The sequence below is a fragment of the Thunnus albacares genome, chromosome 14, assembly GCF_914725855.1.
Source record: "Thunnus albacares chromosome 14, fThuAlb1.1, whole genome shotgun sequence".
In the NCBI taxonomy this organism is placed as follows: Eukaryota; Metazoa; Chordata; class Actinopteri; order Scombriformes; family Scombridae; genus Thunnus; species Thunnus albacares.
In genome coordinates this window covers 3,400,640-3,426,056 of record NC_058119.1, presented here as the reverse complement: position 1 = coordinate 3,426,056, position 25,417 = coordinate 3,400,640, and the positions used below count along the sequence as shown (strand labels likewise).

General features: G+C 38.6%; 2 protein-coding genes across 2 annotated transcripts in view; one reads left to right on the top strand and one right to left on the bottom strand.

Moving 5' to 3' along the window:
• slc24a3 (solute carrier family 24 member 3) overlaps positions 1-6,466 on the top strand; it is a 124,606-nt gene extending 118,140 nt beyond the window's left edge. The window contains exons 16-18 of the mRNA XM_044373136.1: positions 530-642; positions 5,007-5,072; positions 6,098-6,466. Coding sequence (XP_044229071.1) covers positions 530-642; positions 5,007-5,072; positions 6,098-6,247 — 329 coding nt within the window. The 3' untranslated portion in view covers positions 6,248-6,466. The remainder of the gene's footprint in view (positions 1-529; positions 643-5,006; positions 5,073-6,097) is intronic.
• An 8,113-nt stretch (positions 6,467-14,579) lies between these two features.
• Positions 14,580-25,417, bottom strand: part of rin2a (Ras and Rab interactor 2a) — a 56,612-nt gene continuing 45,774 nt past the window's right edge. The window contains exons 9-12 of the mRNA XM_044372903.1: positions 19,291-19,599; positions 18,931-19,062; positions 18,623-18,786; positions 14,580-17,650 (exon numbers count right to left, since the gene is read on the bottom strand). Of these exons, the coding sequence (XP_044228838.1) occupies positions 17,174-17,650; positions 18,623-18,786; positions 18,931-19,062; positions 19,291-19,599 (1,082 nt within the window). The 3' untranslated portion in view covers positions 14,580-17,173. The remainder of the gene's footprint in view (positions 17,651-18,622; positions 18,787-18,930; positions 19,063-19,290; positions 19,600-25,417) is intronic.

Here is a 25,417-nt window from a genome sequence, read left to right as displayed (position 1 = left end):
GGAGAGGAGAGGAGAGGGGGATGACAGAGATAGAGATGGGCAGGGAGGAGTGTATGGAAGGGTAAAGATCGTGGGCCTGTCATCTCTTTCCACCGTCCCTCTTCCGTCCCTGTGGTGAGGCTGTAAAAGAAAGGGGGGCGGTGAGGGAAGACAGCGCGATAGGGTCCCTTCCTCCATCCTTTCATCTGTGTTTATTCTTGTTCCTGTCATCAAATATTTAAACGGTTCTGTCTGTCTGTCTGCGGGGGCTCACTGGGAGACACGCGCTCGCCACCGCAGTTTAGTCCGTCCATCCTTGTTTCTCTGGGATGTCAGTTGGACACATAGCTCCACTGATTTCACCTGTGTTGACCTACCTACATTTCAACTTGTCACCGCCCCCCCCCCCCCCCCCCCCCCCCCCCCACCACACACACTTTCCTGTCTCCTCATTGCCCAAACACCTTTCCTTTCATACAGTCTCTTGGGACCTTTTCCTGTCTCCTCTGTTTCTGCTGCTGTACAACTCCTTCTCTGACTGTGTGTGCAGGAATGGGAGACATGGCAGTGTCCAACTCCATCGGCAGCAACGTATTTGACATCTTGGTGGGGCTTGGTCTCCCCTGGGCCCTTAAGACCCTGGCTATCAACTACGGCTCTGATGTAAGTAGCGGTCACATGATCCCAATTTATCAGAGTTAATGACTTTGCAGATTCTTTTCATTATATGACATAAGAACTTACATTTTGGTGCTACTACAACATCGAACCAAGACATTCTGATACACGCTTCCCCAAAGGGTCACAAGATAGGAAATAAAAAGATCACCACTGCTACCCCAAACTTTGTTTATTTTTCTGACTTTTTTTTCAAATATTTGCTTTTCTCTTGTGAAACACATACCAGTTTTACCTCTTCAGCACTTCACAAATTTTTCAGATGAAACAATCTGAGAAGGGTTTAGTTTGGTTAAACTTTTCACAGCTCATAGATATATGCAAACTGTGACACGGGGTCAATATATGAATATAAAGGGTCATAAGCCTAAAAAGGTTGGGAAGCAGTGTCCCACAATGACACTTAAATCTGCTGGGCTACAGAATGAGCCCAGATGGAATTTCTTTAAAGGGTAAGTTCAACTAAAAGCACCACAAACCAAATTCCTTTCCATTATATTGGGGTGAAGGCATAAACAGATAACTTTATACCTGGACAAATACAACTAAACTATCTGCATGGTTATATATCAGTAAAGGGGAGTGAGAAAATATGTTCACCTAAATAATTTATGTCATGTTTCATCATGTAGGATGAACAAGGAACCATAAACAATATCAGATATATTTATCGTTCAATGTGAAATCCATATTTTAGTGTAAAGGAGTAAACATGAAAACGTTGTCTCTCACTATGTATTTGCATTTGGTGGTACAGATAAGAAACACAGAATATTTTCTAAAGCTTAAGTTTTCTTTGTGCCTTGATAAAACAGCAGCTGAAGGATAAAGTGAGAAAATATGATAGAGATGCTGCACAATAATCTGTGCACTTGAGATAATAACAACCAGCTGGGTTATGAAAATCATCTCAAATACACCAAAAAAAGTCAACATGATAAGCTAATACACTGCTACATGAGATAACACGAACCACAAGATAGAAAAATAGAACCACAAAAAGCAATTAAGTGGCAGAGAAATAAGCATGAACAGAGGCTGTGAGGGAGGTAAGCATGGTAATAAGTGTTGTGTGTGTGTGTGTGTGTATGTGTATGTGTGTGTGTGTGGAGGGAGAGAGAATAAGTGTGGAATTAGTTGCAGAGTTACTGGTTTGATAATGAAAGCAGCTGGGTTCTATACTGCACCACCTCAAATTATGACACAAATAAATTGAATTAGTGTTTTTCTATTGTACAGACAGATTGAACAAGCCAGAATTTTTTTTTTTTTTTTGCAAATGTAGTTAATCATTTTTAAAAAAAATAAAAGCATAATTTGTGTTCAGTCCCCACTTTAATTAAATGGCAGGAAGTACTCTGACAATGTACTTCAAGTAGATAGAAAGTGAAAGGTTTGTACTGAGGAGCACATTTGTTGCTTGTATTAACTGCAAGGAGCCTGCGTTTTGTAGATCAGTGGTTCCCAAACTGGGTGCTGTGGCCACCCTGGGTTGCCATGAGGATGGAACAGGGGTGCCACGAGATTAATCATTGTTTATCTATTGTGCATTTTTAATGTTTCACAACATTACAAAAATTGGCAACATTTACATTAACTACGTTTCATGTTACATTTTCAAACATAAAAAGCCTAGTTTTGCTAAGCAATAAATAAATAAATAAGCAATAAGTATCAAAATCACCATATTAAAAACTGTAATATGCAGGTAGTCGCAGCTGACGTGACAACTCACTGTTGCCAGTTGTCATAGTAACACAACATGCTTTCCGGCTCGGGAGCTTTGCGATAGAAAGATTAGAGATGGTAACAGCTCAAAGAAGAGCTGAAACACCTCAGCTCTCAACACAGATGGGCAGGGCAGGGTTTAGCTGCTTGTGGAAAATGGGTATCCATCATTGTCCGTGCACGTCACTGTGGTGTTACATGTTCCAGAATTCATATTCATTCATTGTGTTATGTGGCTCTCTGATCGCTGGTATACATGAAAAAAATACAAGAGATGTCCTGTCAGAGGAGTCAGACCTGCAGGATGTTCTCTCTCCACATCAACAGCTCACATGTCCCATTAAAATGCCCCAAACCTTTTTTTTGGGTTTTGTTTATTTGTTTTTCCATGCACATCTTAAATATAAGCTCATTTTAATTGAAGAAAATGAAAGAAATACATTTAACATATTAATGTATTTAATTGTATTCATTGTTAATGCAAAGTTAATGTAAATCTGCACAGCAGCTGTTGGCTTTTATTCTGAGTGACTGAGAATGAGCCTGTATTATTTAACTTCACATTGTATAATATTATATTATATTATATTATATTATATTATATTATATTATATTATATTATATTATATTATATTATATTATATTATATTATATTATATTATATTATATTATATTATATTTATCATATTTTATTTTAAATTGTTAAAATCATGATAATCATTCAGATTCCTGAATCTTCAATTCAGATTTTCTGAAATACAACCATAATGTAAAATTACTTTACACACCATGATTGCCTTGGATTTAGTCAAACCGACTGAACAAATTGAGCAGTGAACTGTGTATTGCTGCACCCTGCAAATGAACTGACATCAGAAACACTAAAAACAGGTTGGCTGTGTAAAGTTGAAGACAGTTGACTGGAAATGACTTTCAGTGCAGCTCACTGTATCTTTAGATTCTCCATATGATCTAATTTGTTTTGGGTGTTAATAGCTGTGAACTTGTACTCACTTAAAGGACCAGTGTGTAAGATTTAGTTGCATCTAGCAAAATGAACTTGGCAGAAATGGAATATAATTATCATAAGTATGTTTTAATTAGTGTATAATCACCTGAAAATAACAATCGTTGTGTTTTTGTTACCCTAGAATGAGCCCTTTATATCTATATAGGGATCGGGTCCTCTTCTACGGTAGCCCAGAATGGACAAGCCAAACACTGGCTCTAGAGAGAGCCTTTTGTGGTTTTTGCAAGTTTTGCGGCCATCGTAGATTCTCCTACACACTTGGTAGGGGAGGGTGAATGGAGGTGTGTTCATTTGGTTGCAATCTGCAACCTCAGTGCTAGATGCCATTAAATCTTACACAGTAGTCCTTTAACTATAAACTAGGCACACTTCAGTAGGTTGACTAGCTAAAGTTAGCTTATCAAGTCACAGCCAGAGTAGCTAGTGCTAGACAGACAGGAGCCTGGTTCTCGGGTCCTGCTATGTCTGTTTATCTGTTTAAAAATGTTTTTTCTAATATTTTATATTAATATAAAACGGCTAATAAAGACAGGAGAGCTGTGCTGTGTTCACGGTAACCTCTGAAAACAGCGATAATCACAGTGATAATGGTAATGGAAATGGTTTGCGGTATTGTTACCATCAAAATGTTTCACCACAGTAAAAACAGTATACTGGCACATCTCTAGTCTAAACAAAATCTCTCTGATTCCTAAATGTAGGCTTACTAGTGACAAATCTTAGCAAGCCAGCTAAGAACATAGCATGTAAATAAGACAACTTTAGAGTTACTGAAAGACACCTCCTCCCACCTCCAGCACCTGCTCCAAGCTAACATGTCCCACACTGGTCTGCAACAAGCAGACTATGCAGAGTGTTATTGATACTAACTGTAACTTAATTACTGAATTTTAAATTACAATCCCTGCCATTACTTGTTACTAAAGAAAGTAATCACATTACTGAAACAACTTGATAAGAAATGTGTAACTGCCAGACATAACACTGGTTAGCAAACTCTAAAAACATCAAGCTGGCACTTATTTTTGTCAGTGTTATTATAACATTGCATAGTAATGTAGTTTCAGCGCAGATTGAAGTCTGCAGTGCATTACTTCACAATGATAATGTAACTTTCTGTTCATTTATGTATAACTTAAGTGTGACCAGATTTTCACATCACATGCAAATGATCAAAATGAAAGGCAGTGTGGAATGGATACAATGCATCCACATTTTTACAATCCCCTCAGTTGAACATGTCATTACCTTCACAGAGATCCATCCAGCATCTTTATCAGGTGTCTGAACCACCTCAACAGGCCTCATTCAACATGAAGGAGCTGCAGTTCTACTCAAAGCTCCTTCCAAATCAGCTTTTCAAGCTGATCCACTACTAGTGAAATGGAACATAAGAAATGGGGGTTGTATACCTACAAGCTACCAATTGTGTATATTAGATCCCGTAGAAATGATTGAGGGTATACCCAGTAACAGTAATAGAAGGATACCAAATGGAGCCACATTGTGGGATTCTATATGTTGTTCAGCCTGTTTTTCTTTATGATGGTGTAGTAGTTGTAGTAATGTTTCGCACATTATGTTCTTGCAGATCAAACTAAACAGCAAAGGACTGATCTTCTCTGTGGGGCTACTGTTGGCCTCTGTGTTTATGACGGTAAGTATACAACAGCATGTCAGTTCAGCTCAGATCTTTATTATCACAAGTTCCATAAACAACATAGCTTCTGCCAGGGGCAGAGTGGGAGTAAAAATCAGCCTGGGACATTTGATTCAGATCAGACTACCAAAACCCACCTGGAGATACACTACCACACAAACAGCCCATGTCACACTTTATAAGAATTGAGGAGTAAGAAGAGATGTTTGCTTAAATTGATGCCCCCCTCACTTTTACAGTTTCAGTTTGATTCATTCACTAAAATCTTTTATAACACAGTGTCCTCTTACTGCACAGTTGACAAACTCCAGATAGGAGAAGTTCTGAGTTGAGAAAATTATATATATTCATCTGAGTCTCCTTTAGTTATTACTGTGTGTTCATGACAATTAAAACACTGTAGCAGCAGTGATTGATTTGCAAACTTTTTTGCTGGGGTTTTGCCTCTCAGGCAACATACACACTGTCCACTGTGTAGTATTGCTTAGGCTGAATGCTGCCTGTGAGGAGGCCTGCAGACACTACTCAAAGCTGAAAAATTCCACCCACCTCCTCTGCATTTAAGGGGGAAAAAATATCCAATCTCTTTATATGTACAGATAAATCTCCTAAAAAGGACACTAGAACCGACTGTCAGTCACAGATAACACGGGACTGCTGTCATAAGAGATGCAAATAAAACATTATTGATGGCGTTTAAAGATTAATTGTTGACATTTGAAATAGTAGTTTGAATTTTTTGGTCAACACTTTTCATCATCAACATCATCACATTATTTATCGTAAAATATCAGGCCTTTATCAAGGAAAATATAGGGGATTTTTGGGCTAGTGCATTATAATACAGCAATTTACCTGACTTTTTTGTTTGTTTTGAATATCACCATTATTATGGAAAGATATTATGAAGTTATGATAACTAATTTACTAACTAATTCTCTTCTCTCTATATATATGTTTAATAATCAATCTCCCTGTCTCTCCACCCACTTCCTTGTCTGTCTCTCTGTCTGTCTATCCAGGTCATGGGAGTTCACCTCAACAAGTGGACGTTGGACAAGCGCCTGGGTTTCATGTGTCTCCTCCTCTACTCTGTCTTCCTGTGTTTCTCCTGCCTCATCGAGTATAACATCTTCACCTTTGTCAACCTGCCAACCTGCCGGGATGACTGAGACACACACACACACACATACACTGATGTACATAAGTGCACACACACTCACACTAGAAGTGGTGTTTGCAACAAATTCCAAGTGAGATGAAGTATTAAATAGATGTCCGACCACAGAATGAATACCAGAAAGTATAATTCTAAATCTAAACAACAGGAAGAATTATTTGCAAATACCATTTGACACAAGTCAGATTCATACAGTTTCCCGCTTCTTGTCTCTTTTGTGAGAAGAGATCCCACTATGTTTTTTTTTTGTTTGTTTCTTAATCGTCGATGCCCGTCTTTCTGCTCAGTGCAATATGGAGCTGCTCTGGTGTGTGTTCACAACCAGAGTGTGGGATTGATTACAGGAGCAGAGATGGGACTGACTGGTCACAGGCTCTCACACAGGACAGCATGGAGGACAACAGCAACAAAAAAACCTCTTTGTCCAACCACTGCGTGCTTCTGACGTGAGGACTTTTATTTTGAAACTCCCCATATTTAGGTGTGATAAAGTTGTAATGTTTACTAGCTGCTAACCTTTCCTGAGAGAAAACGCGGGTCTTTTAGATCTATTAGTTGAGAGTAATAATGATAAAAGCAATGATGTATGTGGGTGGGAGGGTGTAGTTTAGTGCTGGGGCGCAGAGTAGGAAGATTTGTCGAGCGCTCATTTTTTAAACAAAGTTATGGCCATGAGTTGAAGTTTTCAGGCAAAGAACAGAATCTGTTCTGCAGATGAGCACATTTTTCAAATGCCATTATCTTAAGACTATTTATATTTCAATCATAGGTTCATAATTAAGTCTGTTGAATGCATTTTCCAATTATGTTGGTTTTTCTGATGATTTTCACACATACAAGTCTTAGGGTGGGGGAAAACACAAGCAGGGTATTATCCAGTCACCTTTTTATAAATTAACTTCAAAAAGTATCACAGCTGTAGCTTCTAGTTTTGTATTGAAGATGAATTCGCTTTATGGAGAGTTTTTTTCTTTTCCTTCTGTAAATAGTACCCCTCTGTAAATACCCCCAGATGTCTTATTTATTATTTATTCATGTCATACGCACATTTCTCCTCTGGAGGTCACAAAACACCCGAGCTGGTTTATTTATGGACCCACGGTCGCTGAAATCCACACCTAAGAGTGAAAAAAAACATCTTTTCAGATGACCACCTGTGTATAGACAAGCACAATTCTGTCTCAAGGTATTTGTCTTGTTGACTTTATTAATGACTTGATTTAGATGCACAGTGTGTGGATGTTAAAATAAGAAATTCAAACTTGCACTGAAGAACTTAAACTAGCTTCACAGGGAGACCTCTGCTCTCTGTAACTGTTTCTCCTCCAAATGCATGCTGATTATAAGGATGGCATCCTTGTAAAATGAAGCAGGTTTCTATGAAATTATGTCAAGGTTTCAAATGAGCAAATTATGGGGGTTTTTTTGTGGGTGGGGTGTTGGGGGGGGTTGGGGTTGTAGAGAGATCTCATAGTCTGTGCTGCCACCTACGGGCTGACAACAGAAAAAGGAACTGCTGCTTTTTCCTCTTCTCAAAGACACTGACCAAATAAACACCAAACAGTGGCGGCAATATTTCAAACACTAGCCAAGCAAATTGGATGAGGTATTTCCTCTTTGGTGGATGGATGTCCAGCTTCATTCCTCTGTGGTCCCAAAGAGGAAATGAGGTATTTAAAGTGGTAGTATGGTAGAAGTAGAGTAAAGATGCAATATAAAGCATCAGGACTTTTATCCCAACTGGAATACTTTAAAGATGTTGGGGTTACTTTATTTTTATCCAGGAGTTCTTTGTATTTTGTAATGCCTAATGTCTAGATTTGTCCAGATATGGTAGGTTTGTGGTACATAAATATTCCTACTAGTTTTTAGAGCATGCACAATGTGGTTTGTGAACCCTACGGGGGATTTTATTCCACTATGGGAGTCAAGGCACGCCAGCGGAGTCACACTTATTCCTCAAAGACTTCCACCACTGCAAGAGTGAACATTCCTGTCGATTCTCACACAGTATCCATCTAAATGTCAGCTTCTCCTCCTGATAGGTTCATTTGAAATGTCAAGTGCCCTACTCTTTTTTATTTTTTCTCATGAGGGAAGACAATTAAAAACAAGACTAAATCTGATTTGTTTCAGGTACATTTTTAATTTATAGACCACTCATAAAATATCAAAATTGAGAAATGTTTTTGTCTTTCGAATGTAAAAATAATTAATGTTGCTTTTGTTTATATATCATGCAGATTTATTTATTTCAGAGACCCAGACAGAGTCCTCTGTGCTATGACCGGAAAACAGGGTTTAAATGTGTATGAATATTATGTAATGCAATAATTATGAGCTTACAAATATGTAAATATGCCGCTTTAATGATCAAAGACACATTTATAATAGAGTTTAAAAAGATGTATACAAATTGTAAATGATGTCTGTCAATGTGTGACACTGTAACAGCTTGTCATTCATTTCAAAATGATTTATTGGTGACTATACAAACAATCAAAAACAGGACTGTTACTGAGATACAGAGCCCTATATCTCTGAACATTATCATAGCCAGTTTTGCCACACAGCATAATCAAATTGCTACTAAGACAAAATGGTTCAGTCATTATCAAATAGATTGTGATGATAATGTCTGCAAGTAATTTTCTCTATCATAAACTTGTCATATCAAGGTGGAAATGTTACTGCACTGATCAGAGACATAGCTTTTAAAGATAAGACAGTTTTTTTTGGTAATACTTTATTTTACATGTCCAGTAATTTCTCAAAAAGTTTTCCTGAAAGAGCAACGCAATCTGGTAATAATTATAGAGCAAATGAAGACAATGATCTGGCACAGTGTAGGAAGTACCAAATCATTAATTTGAGTTTTCAAGGAAGAAGCCGAAAATGATGTGGTTGTTCCAAAGTTGCATTGAGTTAACAAGCAATTGCCTATTTCCAGAGGAATTCCTGAGCCCATTTCTGGCAGACATAAAGAAAAACCAGATGAAATGTATACAGCCCATCCTCACAAGAAAAATGGCAGAATAGGTCTAAAATTCAGCCCAGCAAAAACGACCTATAGTTACATTAACACCATCTAGCTGCCGTTGCACTTGGGGAAGTGACGCAGTTAAGGTGACTGGTGAGTGCTTTTCCCCACGAGGAGTGTTTTTCACCATGAGTTGTCATGGCTTGGGTGTCCAAACCATGATGTTTCCCTAACCCTAACAGAGTGGGTTTTGTGCCTAACCCTAACCAAACCTAAACCACAGCACTGTCACATCATAAAACATAATTATATTATAAAACGCTCCTATGGGTCGTTCGTCTTGTCCCCATCTGTCCTCTAGAGGGCGCTGAAAACACTCATATATGTTGTTTTGGGAGTCATAGGAAATAGACCTATTCTTTCGTTTTGCTATGAGGATGTGTTGAATGTAAAATATGACAAAAATAAAATGAAAGACTTCAGCTAAGTCAAAAATTTAACTTGCCAAGTTGAAATAATGAGATACTAAGTCAAAATTGTGAGAATTTGACAGAATTATGAGATGCTAAGCCAGTATTTTGACTATATTGTAATCTTATTTGTCAAGTCAAAAATGTGACTTGTTATCTAATTTATTCACTTGAAACATAGTTTTGACTAAAATTCTCACACTTATTTGATTTACTATCTCATACTTTTGACTTTGTTTATTATAGTTTGGACGTTATAACGTTATAATTTTGACTTACTTCCTCGTAATTTTGTCTTAGTATTTCATAATTTTTAGTCATAATTTAGGCCTGCTATCAAATGATATCTCATAATTTGTAATTTAAAAAGTCACAATTTTAAAATACTCTCAATTTTTACATAATTTTTAAAGGTTATCATTTTGGCTCACTCGTAATTTTTATTCAGTATCTCATTATTTTGTATTTAAAAAGTCATAATTTTGACATTCTGTCTCATAATTTGGATTTAGTATTTAATCATTTTGAATTACCATGAGTATATTTTTACTTTTGTCATGCTTAACATTTTATCCATTTTGAGATATTGACTTCCATAAATTTCTTTGAAAAAACTGCTAAAATATTAATGAATGAAAAACTGAGAGTTCAATTTAAACCCAAGTAAATAATAATTTATAGTTGGAAACTTAGTTCTCTACACATATTGAATTGTGTGATCGTATGTTGACAAACTTTACGTTTTTGCATGTGCAGCTGATCTGCCTCTTTAGTTTACACTAGCACTTAATTGAAATTCAGTGGAAATGTACCAACAGAACACTTCCTCTATTTTACCAATAATTTGTACCAAATTTCATAGTTTCCAGGAATCTTCCTAAGAATTTAAATGTATATATCAGTTTCTTTCTGGGAAATTATTGGGAAACCAGGGGACATATAGATTAAAGTGCTTTTTAATTTCTTCCAAATTTTGGCTGTACTTTGATACTCAAAACTGTTCAAAGCTGACTTTCAAAACATCAACATTGACCTGGGAGGATATTCTTTTAAATCAAGAAGTGGATCTTTAAAGTTTGTAGCATTCCTGGCTCAAACCAGTGTCTATCACTAGCCACATGCTCTCTACTGCTCAGTTTTGGTAGAGTGACTAAGATACAGATATTTACAGTACTCTATGTAATACAAGAAGATGTCTGTTGAAGAAAAATCGCTGACTACGAGGCATCATCCTTTAATATATTGAAGTATTATCAGTATCTGTATAATCCTGGGCATTTTTTGGTTTATCATATACAGCAGAAATATCTGTATCATGCACTTTACCATCAAAACAACTGTTGCTACAGATGATTTGGTTCAATAGATTCTGTGCTGCTATTCACTGCATGTACCTAACACCTACACATAGGGTACCATGTCTTTGAAACTAACCAAACTACCACAAAGATGCTCACGTTTTGAAAAGAGGCGTCTTGTAGAGGATATTTCTAGATAATTTGTGATATTCACATGGGTGATATATTGCTGATGTACATATGTATATACATAGGTGTAAATGTATTTATATATTTTTTGTCTCAATCTGTATATCTGTTGAATATATTTTCATAGATCCTAGGTCTCCCTCGTACTCCCCTTTGTTTTGATGTGTTTGAGACCTTACTTGCATGGATATATTTCAATATAATAAATTATTTATGGTAAATCTTAATGTACTTTGGGATGAGAGTCCAATGAGTTTTTAGATGGCACTGGATTTAGTTTGAACTGGATATCCTAGATGACTGCATGCTGTTGCTAGTTCTTTATAGGATATGAGAGTGAGAAGAGTGAGAGTGTTTGCAGATGATGCGTTTCTCTACGTATCCAAGCTTTACCTCTTCCTACACAAGAAACTTTTCAGCTGAATGGTTTACTTTGTGTTTAGATGTTTCAAATGTAATTTTAGAGATCATTTTGCTACCTGAGCATTAATAAAGTTGTCTTTGCTTAAGGTAACAAGACTTTTGTAATAAGTTTTTCTTGGCCATTATGTTGATGTGTCATACACACTAAGGCAATTGTGGAAGAGGCACTCTAATCCATGGCTTAAGCCTGCAATGACTTTTTTTGCCCATGTGGGGGGTAGCGGAAACAGGTTGTGAACACAACATTAACATATCATCACTTTTTAATGTCCAACTGAAATGAAATTGCCATTTTGCTGTCTAAAGCATACATTTTCTGTCTGCTGTGTAAATCACTTGTTGTGTGCTCTCCTTGGAAAAAAACATAAGAAACCAAACGGGAGAAATTTATATTTTAAATTCTTTGATTTCTTGATGGTGCCCCCTAGTTTTCATTATTTCGATAAAATATCATTCCATCATCTGCTTAGAGCTGAAGTCAATTTCAATACAGCAAATCAAATCTTGCATAAAGCACGTCACACTGGGTTTGATAGCATCCTGCTATACAACACAAGAGCCACAGACTGAAGAACAACCCACATTAGCTTTCCTGCTTAAGTTTCCTTATCTAACTTACAAACATGAACAAACAGTACACTTGTCCTGCACTAAGCTTGTTGAACAAGCCACCACTCAAACATTCACAGGGGAAAAGTATACCGCTAACTTTAATTATCAAGCTAGATAGCTAATTAGCTGCTCAGCTACAGTACATTTAATATACACTGAGCACATGTTAACATACCTGCAAGTGTCATTGTTAGATGCTTGTTTGGTCATTGTTTTTCAAAATCCCTGTTAGCGACACTGTCTGTCCATGACTTGTAGCTACAGCAGTGTGTTTACTTTGTTTCCGTTCAGTACGGTTCAACACTGGTAGTCTGCCAGTTAATGTCAAACAAGCTACCAACATGCTTTCCATCCGACACTTTTTCTGTGAAAACAGCTGCCTGCTGCAGCTGAAACCGACTGTATGAGCTGAGAGTGAACCAAAAAGTAAAGTTGCAGCTGTAAAGCCCCCTGAGGCTAATTTGTGATTTATGATACTGGGCTATACAAATACAACTGGCTTGACTTGACAGCCGGACAGCTAAACAATGAGCTGAAACTCGCTATAAAGCTCCATAAAGCTGAGGGGAGCTGCAGAGTTGCTGATAATTCTCTATAGGTTCATCACTACAAGCAATGCCTCTCATATTACACACTGTGATTTGGTACATTATTATTGTTAAAAAATATTGATTATAGCCACTTTAAGCAAAAGTAATAATACCAGCGTGTCATGTCCTGCAATCCAATTTTTTCGAACTGAAAAATATACTTTAACTATCTGATAAAGCAGCTCTCTTGTCCACATAAGATTTAAGTTTTTTGTATGTAGTCCCTGAGAAATGAAAGTAATCATGAAAAAATATTAAAATTAAAACATAATGCAGATTCATATTTATTGGATTATTACATTATTATGTGATAGCCTGCTGGCCTGCCTGGCCGTGCTGCAGACTTAGACTTTAGACTGACCCGGAGCACCTGGGCCACATTGGTGCCCACAGAGAGACTCTTTCCATGTTTTGTGTATAGTTTCCTTATTTTTCCTTTCCAACACACACTACCTATCTCACAATTTACACATCACATCTCATCTGCAGCATAATTTATATTTCACTCACTTTTATATCCACATGTGATTATGTTATGTGTTATGTTAAGTCTGTGCTTCTCACCAGCATTTGAACACACCAGACCAAAATAATGTAAACAATTTCGGATTTTCATTACAGAACTATAACAAAATGTTGCCAAAACAAAGAGAGGCTGGTTCCAAGATAGAAAACTCATCATGAAATGTCCATCATCAAACCTGCTCAGGCTCTGTGTGAGCGGGTGAGCACTGAAAGATCTGTACAAGTCAAAAACATCTTCTATCCAGCCTCAGACAAAAGATTGCCATGTTCTTTAAAATCTCTTAAACAGTAAGGAGAGATCCATTTGTGAAAATGTTAATTTTATATGAACTAAGATAAAGAGAATGTTTGAAAGGGTGAATACAGGAGGCTGGTACAGGACTCTGTTGAGTGACTTTGTCAGAGCAAACAAGACCAAGGAGCTTCTTGACAAAACATCCTGAGTCAGAAAACATCCAGAGAGGCTGCTCAGTAAAACAAATCAGCCATCATTCATCCTCTATGCCATGGTGTGCAGGGGCAGTAGCATTTCAGCAGCAGACAGGGAAGCTGGATCTGTCCTTTGATGCTCTCTCATTTCTCTCTCTGGGAGAGAGAAATGATCATAGACTACACCTCCAAGCCCCTACTGAGTGCTCTGGACTGCTACAGGAGAAATAATTGTTCTGCTGTTAACAGAACTATCTGCAGACATGAGGCATTTTTCCCTCCTCCTGATTCCATACCATCAAGTGCCATTTTTGTTTTGAATAATTTATTGCAACTTCCTCATTTTGTATTTGTGACATTTTGTGTCTCAATACATTTTATGGTTACTATTTATTTTTTATCTGTGTATAGTTTATAGAAAATGTTATATCTGGATATAAAAGTAGATCCTCCTAATGTGCATTGTATTATAGTACTAGTATAGTTTTTAAGGTTACCTATCTGTACTGTGCATCTGTTCTTGTACTTCCTTTGCTGCTGTGACACTTCAGTTTCACTGCATGGGATAAATAAAATTGATCTCATCTGAAATCCAGAGAGCTTTCTGATGTGTCAGCTAGGATTCATTCAGAAGTCTGCTCAGTAGATGATGCACACCTCTGACAGGTGAAACCAGTAGCACTGGACCCACTGATGGTGTAAAGATGAGGTGTGAGCACCATCTGATGGTGACAGAAGATAACACATCCAAATGTAACAAAGGCTGAGGTAGTTCATATTTGATAAAATGCAAAAACAAATCCAGGTGTGTAATTCTGTTTCCAACATTTATTAAGTGCAAAAGAATATTTATGATATCATTCAATGGCAAATAATAAGAAGGATGCACATGACATGTTGACACCATAAAGAATATTACAGACATGGAAAAGCCATCTGTGAAAAATCCCCGCACAGATACATATAAATACTCATTTTGCTTTATCAAAGACAGTTAGATTACCAATAATATGGCAGTATGAGTAAATTCAAACTTTGAACACTTGGCCCCAAGAGGTTATACATGGTGAGCTAGGTACAGGTTATATACAGGATGATACATGACTGCCATCCAGAAGCTCTCAAGTTTCCTTCAGCCTTTCACTTTTCTCTCATCTCTCTGCTAACGACACCTCAAACATTTGCATTACATGTCGATGTAAAACAGGAATGAACAGAGTGTTACATTTCAACTCATTCAGTAAATAAACAGTATTTGAATTAAATTTTCCAACAACTGGAACCTTTAAAATTCATGAGAAAATGTCAAATTTCAAGTATTTTATTGACTGACAGTACCAAGCTCAATACTGATGTAGACGTCTGTATTGTAATATTCCCCGTCCTGTTCAGTGTCTCCTTACATACCTCTGTCTTTCAACATATCTACAAGATCCACAAAGAGCCATACAGCATGTTTCACTGTGTGTGACCTCAGACCAGCTAAGAGGTCCACACATCTTTTATATAAATGGCCACAACTTTTTTTCTCACCAGGATAAAAACCTTTCATATTAGTCAGTAGTACAGAGACTTTATTGAAACTGTAATATGGCAGCCAGCCACAGGATCCAGTTGTTCCTGTGTCACGTTTTGTCAATCTGAATAGGAAATAAGCCCTTACACAATATCTACAATATCTCTCATATCTCCAGGATAATAAGTAAATATATAAATGAATGTTACTATTTTCAACACTGGCAGATTTGCCTGTTTCTAACATTACAATTAAACACAAACTACATGCTGCAACAATATTTGACCAACAATTGTTAATCCTTGAGATACCATATTTCATACTGTTACTCACCAACATTTACTTGCAATAGCCATTCAATGTAGGGCTGCAACTGCTGATTATTTTCATCATTGATTCATCTGCCCATTATATTCTCGATTAATCAACTAATCGATTGGTCTATGAAACAACAGATCAGTGAAAAATGCCCATCACAATTTCATAAAGCCCAATGTCACATCTTGAAATATCTTGTTTTGTCAGACCAACAGTCCAAAAACTAAAGGTATACAGTTTACTTTAATGTTAGACTAAGAAAAGCTGCAAATTCTTACATTTGAGAACCTAGACACATCAAATGTTTGCTTGTAAAATTACTTAAAATGACTCACTGGTTGATCGATTATCAAAATCAACTAGTCACTGCAGCTCTAACTTGATGTATTTACTGGTATGTTAGCACTTGTTCATATTCAAACTTGCATTGGGAATGCTGCCAGCAAATATGCAACTTTTTACACAGGAAATGCTTCACTTTGAAAGCAAAAGGTAAAAGCCAGTGGCTGGGACTCATAAACTGGTGGCTAATGAGCCACGAACCAGTAGCCACAGCATAGATGTGATAAAAAAAAACAAAAAAAACAACTTCCCATGGGAGTTAGTACAGAAAAGGAAGCGCTGTTAGTTTTTGACGATGAGGCACGCAGGCAAACACATTTGGAAATCTAACGTTCTACTGTACATCATAGTTTTTGTTTAGTTTCTTTACAATATAGAGTTTTTTTTCAGGGTTTTTGCTGGTGTTTGTGGTTGTAGCTCTTCAGCTAAGTTCTTCCTATCTGCCTTTTAATGTTTCAAATGGAGCAATGGGAAAATATTACGGAAATATACGTGCATATAAGATATGCACAGCAGCCACCACTGGGTGTCGCCAAATCCATCAAAACAAACAATCTAAAGGTTTAACAATTTCAACTCAAACAACAAAATAACAGTTTACCAGCAACTGCAACAAGTAAATCATAGTACTACAGTATCACCTAAATAAACTATCTGTTGTATATTTAAAGTGATTGATGGAAGATTAGTCTCACAGGTATCTGAGATCTGATTTCCCTCTATGTAATCTAAAGGTAGCAACAACAACAGCTGACCCTGAAGCACCAGCATTATGGCAGGACTGTCAACACATTTCAGCATCCACAAGGTTTTTAACACTTAACATTAACTCCAGTATCTCTACCTTAACTATGTGTTTAGACTTTGAGATCTGCGTTGGAGAAAGTGTTGCTCTGATTCCAAATCTACATCAGATCACAAATAGAGCCAAGGAATTAAAAACAAACTCCATCTTTGTCATTTCCTTCCCTCCTTTCCTCCTTTCCTCTTTCACCCGTGTCTGTCAGACAAAACTTTCCACAGAGGGGATGTTGACTGAGACAGACGTGTCATTCAAAAGGAGAAGTCAGGCTTTGTAAAGACTGGCACGGCACAGCATTGAACCCGACACAGCCCAGCTCTCTTCAACATGCCGGCCTATTTACTGTAGGTCTCATGGAGCCATGTTTGTTAGAGATAATGGGCAATACTGTCACAAACCCCGCTCAGACTTCCTAACCCTTGAGTCATATAGATATGGAGTTTCCATTGAGGTTGCTTGGCGGCAGGCTGAGGCTTAGAGTTGGGCTGAGGCCCAGGCTGAGGCTGGGCTGGGAAGGGGGGGTTGACGGGTCTGTGCTGAAGTCATCTAGGTTGGCCTGGGGGTCAGAGGTCACAGTGAGGTTGTTGAGGTTGGGTGCAGGATCAAGGTGAGCTGATGATGAGGAGTCACTGTTGGCCATGCGGCGGAAGACAAAGTGGAAGGGAGCGCCCTGCTGGCGGCTGTGGAGCTCGGCCTTGATCTTCTGAGGGTGGGTGTCTGGAGCCAGCTGCTGGCTGCTGCCCTCTGTCAGCAGGAACAGGCCGTAGTTCTCTGGGTCCGACACTCTGAACTTGCGAGCACACAGCTGGCACACCTCCTCCACGGTGGCGTAAGGTCGGACCTGCAAAGTCTTAGCCGTACAGCCGCTGTCCAGCTCCTGCAGTGCCACCCGCAGATAGTTCTGAGGAACAGTCAGAAAAACAGTCAGACACACTCTCTAGTCCTGGCACACACTGGTATGGCATTGGTCCAACATTTTTGGCTGGCAAAGACATTAAGGCTGTTAAGAATCTACTATACTTTAAAAAAAAAAAGAAAAAAAGAAAAAGAAGCACGCTTTCTCATTGTACTTAGTGGCTACTTCAGAATTTGTACCACGTCTCTTGAGTCACTGCCCTCTAATGCTTTATTGTCTTGGCTCACTTGTAAGTCACTTTGGATAAAAGCATCTGCCAAATGGCAAAATGTAAATGTAAACTGCATCTCATAATACCTGCTCAGGTGTTCGAGTGGATCACAGCCAAGAGAATCAACTTGACTGACTGGAAATCCTCATTACTCTCATGTTTTTCAAAGGCTATCTGAGGCTTTTGAATGTTTATTCATTGAAAGGTTCTCAATATAAAATGTTGAAAAAAAAGAAAAAAACAAAAAAAAACAGTAAATGTGACCTAAGAAGTCTAAAGAAAGAAATGTTCACTATGTTAGTGAAGATACTTATTATTTATGGAGCACTACTTAAAGCAGTTAGGAAGTAACAAAAGAAAAATATATTCACCATCAAAAGCAAGCCAAGGCAGGACGTATAATATATATATATAGTATTGTCTTTAACTTAGGATGTAGACAATTAAAAACATCAACACATTAATGTAATTTAGAAACAATGAATTTGAGTGTTTTTGTTCATTTTCTTAAGCATAGGACACAATGGCTTCATGTTTCAAGGTCTGGCACAACCTCAGGAACCTCATACTGCAACCTATAACTGCCTTGGCCTCATTAAAATCTTACAATGAACTCTGGAACTAACCATAGTAAAAAGTTAAAATCCAGGTGATGTGCTTTTGTCTTTAGTAATCTTAAGAATGAGCTATGTAGACATCCATGCTCTTTCAGGCAAAGTCTCCTTAAAGTATGACTGAGCTTTTACCTGGAAGTCATCAAAAGACGGTGCAGAGCGCTGGGTGGTGCGTCGGCGGTGCCACTGGTGGAGTGTATCCCTGGTTTCAGAGCTCAGCACCCTGGCTGCCTGCTCCTCCTGGAAGTTTCTGATCAGGGACATTGCTCCGTAGGCACTAGTCAGGTAGTAACCACCTGGACATGAAAACACCGTGGCAGAGGGTTTACAATATGGACATTGAAGGTGGTGTAAGAACCAAATATTCTTAGCTTAAGTTGCATTTTTTGCATCTTGATTAGAGTGTGGAGTGTTTATGGTGGAGGTGTAAACAAACACACCCTCTCCGTGGAGCAGCGAGGGGTCCAGGAGCTCCATCATGTAAAGTATCTCATTGTCCAATTGAGGCATGTCGCACTGGGCCAACACGTAGGTCAGCATGGGCAGGAAGTCATCAGCACCGTACAGACGACCTGAGAGACACACACACCAGGGTCATGACATCCTTTCTGACTTCATCATTTTCCAGTTTGAGGTTTCCTGATCTATTGTGTATATTATGATTGTGGGTTATTGTGTCGCCCCTACTGATCACTGTGTACATGATTATTCTGTATGTGTTAATAGGTAACACTGAGTTCAGTGGTTTAGTGGGTAGTTAGTGTACAGCTGTGTGTCTCTGCTTCAGCCTCTGTCTCTACCTGAATTGTCCTCCATGATGGTGTAGATGAGTTTGCAGACTCTCAGCAGCATGGAGACCTTCTTCTCAGGTGAGTACAGCTTACACATGGTGTGGAACTTGTGCCTGATCTTCTCTATGGCCATGGGGTCCGGGGGCAGCGTGTCAGCTACGCCCATTTCCTGCGGCTGCCGAGCCTTCGCCAGCGACAGGTTCTCCTTCAGCTCCTGCCACTCCCCGCTGCGTACCTGGAACTCCTTCAGGGCCACACTCACCACCGGCTTGAGGGGCTTCAGGACACACTTGTGCATGGCCTTCTCCAGGACTCCATCTGATGAGAAGAGGAAACAGATGAGCTACAAAATATGTAATTTATTTCTCTATTAAATTTCATATCGTCATCTTATGATTTATTAGACCAAGTGTGGCTTTCTCATCTGAATCCTGCCATTGGCTATTGTGCTGCATGCAAGACTTGTCTTTTAAACTGCTGTTTGATGAATGACCAGTATAAAGCAAGGACCTGACAAGAAGGTCATGGACCTGACAAGAAGGTCTGAGGAAGCATAAACCATTGTTCTCTTTCTTGAATAGACCAGATTGATGTGATGGGAATGACCTGGATTCATGTCTGTTAAGGAGGCTGAATACACAGACCAGAGTGAACCACAGAGTTCAACATTGGCTCGAAATCACAGAAGATTACAGAAATGAAGCACAGCGTTTATTCAGGGATAGCACTTAAGTCGTACTTTAGTTGATTTGCAGTTGTGCAGCAGTACTGCACAGCCATCATAACCTGAAACTCCTCTCTGTTACTCTGCAGATACGCTCATGCCAACACTGTATACTGCTGCAGCTACCTCCACCAGCCCAGCCTCCTCCTTGTGTGCTACATTTTTAGTATTGTTATTTAACTAAGATTGAATGTTTATGTATGTTTATTAAGGGGGATTAGCTCTAAGCAGAATCCTTCTTGCTGTTGAGATTCTTAAAACAACAGAGCCTTTTCCACTAAATATGTGTAATCCTTTGTAATGAATTGTAAACACCTTGAACAGTATCTCTGACTGAACCTGGGCTTTCAGCTGCTGGACATACGTATGTACTGGACAAACTCAGAAACACTGCGCTGTCACAGTCAACATATTGCAGCTTGTCTCTGTGGGGTATTCTCACACATGAAGGAAGCGCTAAGTCCTTCCTTCTGTATTCTGATATCTAAACAAACAGAAGCAGGATGACTAAATACAACCCTCAGATAGCAGCTCTGTAATAATGTCCATAGGTCACTCTGACTGGGATACATGCCTCTAAGATTGTTGGCGTGTTGGTATTTTAAGGTCATTTCATTTCAGTGCAAACACACACATCAACATCTCATTTCTTATCAGTTTTGTTGTGCACACTGTGAGCCACAACAATGTAAGACTGTAGATGGTCAAGGTCAGATCATTACTTCTCTGCTACTTGCATTCTCATCTGTGAAACCCAAGCTCCAGTTGTTCATTAACTTACATCAAAGTCAAAGAAAGTTGACTGTGTTGTTCTTGTTGGAGCTGAATAACTCAGAGTGAAGTGTGGGGTGTGTGTCCACACTGTGACAGTGTCAACATCAGCTTTTACAAGCTCAGCTCGCACAGTCTAACTAACACAAGCCATGATATCATAATACAGACAGGATGGAAGCAAACCACAGCACTGCTGAATAAGGACCATGTGTGAATGCTGTCTGTGTGTTGCTGACTTTCCTCCAGAATAGGATGAAGTCAGCAGTTTTTTTTTCTTTTGGCTGAGCACATCTGCAGATTATATTTTTCCACCACAGACAGCATCTGCCATTTAGATAAACCAATCTCTGTCATTCTCGTCAATATGAATTCTTAAATTACACGTCCTTCGCTCTTCTTAATGGAAAATGTCTTCTCTGCTTTCTCCTGATAGCTCTGCTGGCCCCAGACCAGACAGCTGAGGGCGAGGTGATATGCAAGGGCATGGCTCTCATGCCAGGCTCTCACAAACAGCACAGGCTCACTTCCTTATTCAACTACTGAATGAGTTGCCAGTAAGGAGGGTTAGCATGTTGAACTGGCATCAGCACAGTTAGTGTTGCTTTTGTTTAGTTATTTTTTGCTGGCACAGATAGTGGGTGGAATTGTTGATGCTGAAAGTGTCTTTGCCAGCTAATTTTTCCAGGATGTGACTTCAGGATTGGCTGTTGTTTTGATGTAGAAAACAACCTACTCCCTGCAATTTTGTGCTCCTCGTGACATCCCGAAAACTTAACAGAAATTACCTGTGGCTCTGACGAGATTAAAGTCATGCCCAGAGAAAAGAAAACTATGTTGCAGAACAAGACAAGATTTCAAATGGTACTATAGTAAACAAAAACATGTTATGTGCAATGATTCCCGCTACAACCTCCAATAGGTACGAGGAAAAAAACAATTGTTTTCTGGGAAGTGCCAACCATTACTGCCTGAAATCACTTCCTTACTACTTTTTTAGGTCAAACTCTTCCTGACTGTTTTGTCAATTGATTAATTGTTTGGTCTATAAATCATCAAACACTTCAAAACCCAAAGAAAACCAAATTATTATTGAGTTCTAAACAAAATTATGAGTCTACAACCATGCTAGCAGCTCTGTTAGCCCATACTTGAACACAGCGGTGCTTTGAGCTAAATGCTAACGCCAGCATGCTAACATGTTCACCGTGACAATGCTAACATGCTGACGTTGAGCAAGTATAGTGTTTACCGTGTTCACATCTTAGTTTAGCACATTACATGCTAACATTTGCTTATTAGCACTAAACAGAGATATTTCAGTTGAACGATTGATAGAGAGACATTACTGGCCCTACAACTATAGTGCTGTTATGGCTAAAAATTGGTATAATGATTTTTATGATAGTCGCTAATTATTTCTTGATCAACTAATCACTTAATAGACCACACAATAAAGGGGCAATGATGAATAAAGAAACTAGTAATTGACATATAATTGATGAGTAATGTAGCTTCTTTATTTCTAGCATTTTTTTCTCCTGAAATGTTTCTCCAACAGCTCAGTAATCACTCGGCGCCCCCAACGGTTGCATTAAAGTGATTAAAAGCAGGGAAGGCAGTGCTAACATTCCTCACTCTGGCCATCAAGTTAAAGGCTCTGTTCAAGTAATTCTAATCAGGAGAAGTGTCCAGATTTACAGACATACAAATTAGACTCCTCTACAGGAGTGTGAGAGTATTTGCCCTGAGGTTGTAAGTTTTCCACACTTCAGAGGAGCAGCCAAGGGTACATGTTGACCCCTCAGTATTTCACTGTCCTGTCCTGGCTTCAAAGTGAACTGATGTACCTAGCATACATGGCACCGTGACTTCACCTTTAGATAAATGGTTAAGTCTTACTCTACATGGTAGAAAACACAGATGAGACAGTCTGCTTAAGGGCAACTTATCAGCCAAGGACAGTCAAAACAGGCACTGCCACAAAACAGGGCCTCTTCCTGCTCAGTATAAACATCCTCTGACCAAACATCCTTCCCTCTAGCCTGTAACCAAACATCTGTAACAGACAGTTGTACGAGGGAAATGCAACATTTAAGTGGTAATTCTCACATATGCTTTTTATTTATCTCTGTCATCATGTCTGCCGTTACAGCTAGACTTTGATGTTATTTCCATTTGATATTTTTATAGTACTTTCTCAGCTGTCCCAATTATTTTATAGAAAAAGCAAATGTAAAACAATTACAAGCTGACAGACTCACAGTAAAGCACACCAAACCAACACCCATACACTTGTACACACACACACAGAAAAGCAAAGATAATGAATCTGTGTCTCCTTGAAGTAAAAATAGCCTGGTGTAATCAGGAAGAGAGGTGTGTCTATCTGTTCTGTCACTGCATCAAGAATCTCTCCTGATACACACATACCTAAAAATAGCCTTTCTACCTACCTCTGGGTCAATCAAACAAGCAAATTCGGGGTGAGGGACCAGAGCTTAGAGGTCCCTGTGTTCATTAGTAAGCAAAGAATAGTGTATTCTCTCTAATGAGTTTTACATTATCAGACCTTTCTGTTTGGCTCACAGGAAAGGTGAAAAAAACTATCTGGGAAATTCCAACTGAGACAATCTGTTATCCCTTTTTTGGTCAAAAATTTCATGTTAAATTACTGTACATATTTTTTTGAATTGAAATTTAAAAAAAGGTTTGATGTATCAGAAAAGGTCGTACTGCGCTACAGCTACTGTGTGTGGCAGCTACGTCCGCAAGTTAAGGTGTGTCTTTCTTTGTAGATAAGGAGGAAACATGAGCTAAGGAGCTAATGTGGGTTGTTGGCCAAAGTCTGTAGGCCTCTCTCTTTTTTTTAAATACAATGATAGGTTTGTGTTCTGGACTGCGATTCAGAATTTTCATTGTCTTTTATTATTTGTCTCAATTTAAAAGTCAAACATAAAAAAAGACATATCGGCTAGATGCAGAGAAGTTTTCCATCTATTAGGATAGAGAATCAACAGCTTCCCAACTGATTGGTTCTCATGTGATTTATAGAGGATATATGTATGTTTTTGTTTTTTTTTAGAAGAAAACATTTCAGTTGGAATTATCAATCACAATTATCAAAGGCAGGCTTTAACTGCACATAGCTCAGAGACTTCTAACTTCTGTACCAAGAACTTTCTTCAGGTTTTGCTGGGTTGTAAATGGGAAGCTTTGAGATTCAAGCCAATATGTCAGACCCTGTACACAAATACAGCTAAGCCAAAGGTCTTATCCAGCTGTTGATGTTGTCATAATGCATGAGGACTTTATAAAAACCACCACAAACACAGCTTCATGACGTCAAGTTGGCTCAAACTATCTGCTGGAGGAGAGCCTCACTGTGTGGGATGAGTGGAATACAAGGAACTCTGTTCTGATCCCCCTCCGCTTCCCTCACCCCGCTTGAACATCCTGAACTCAAACAGACACATGGCTGGGTTGTTGAGTGAGTGCAAGACAGGAACAACAACAACATCATCTTCCATATTTGAATCCTTGTGATTGTCCCTCTGGAAACGTGTGATATTACTCACAGGTTTCCTTCCATTGCCACGTCATGGATTCCCAGATGTGATGATGTTTCTGAACATTTTTTGTTTTCTTTGTTTTTGTCACATTGTGCCCTGATGGCAGCTGTAGATGCTGCAAAAGTCACATTACTTTTTTTGCTATGTATGGCAACTTTACAGTAAGGTGACCATATTGTGTGTGCAAATATCATCCCTCATCTACATGAAATACTGCATGAGAGTCAAATCAGTCAAACTCAAAATACTGGCACATCACTTTAAAGCAAGCAGAGTGGTAGAGGAAGAGCTCTGATGACAGAGAGGGAGGGAAAGAAACACAGCAACAGAGAATAAATGCAAAGAGAGAGTGTCAGAGAAAGACAGACTGGGACAGAAAGTGGAGGGGGCTTGCCTCAAATCCTCTCACTCTGATTGGAGAGTCAGTATAAAAGAAGTGGAGCTGGAGTAAGACAGAGATTGCACGACTTGGCAGACAGCCACTCAGATGCATCTGGGCCAGCCGGCCTTTGAGCTTAACAGAAAACACTCTATGAAGCTGCCACAACAAAATATTGTGCAACAATTCCAAGAAGTAAAACCGCAGCAGCTCCCAGTGTGTCATCCCCATGAAAATAGGCCAGTCAGAAAACAGGCACAAGAGGGGGCAAACATGACACGAGACATACAAACATTTTAAAAATGTTGTCTTTTTTTCCTTTAGTTGTCTTCAATCCAATTTGGAACATCCAATATGGAACATTTTTTTCAGTGGAGAGTTTCTTTATCAAGCTGTGCCACGTTTTTTGCCAAATATATTTTTGTGTTCTTCTTTTTTAGGGGGTGGGGGTGGGGGACACACCATGAAACAAATGTCCCAACTGGAATCAAAGTGAGGTTGCTTCCACCTGATGCACATTCTTTGGATTTTCTGTTGAAAATTTTATTGGTATAAGTTAATTTCCATATCTATTCAGTTTTAATTTGTTTTTTTAAAAAAACATATTAAAACTGTCACTTTTTCCTGGAAAAGGACTTGCAAAAAGCAGACATTCAGACCTGAACATGTTACAGCTTATCTGTGTGTAGA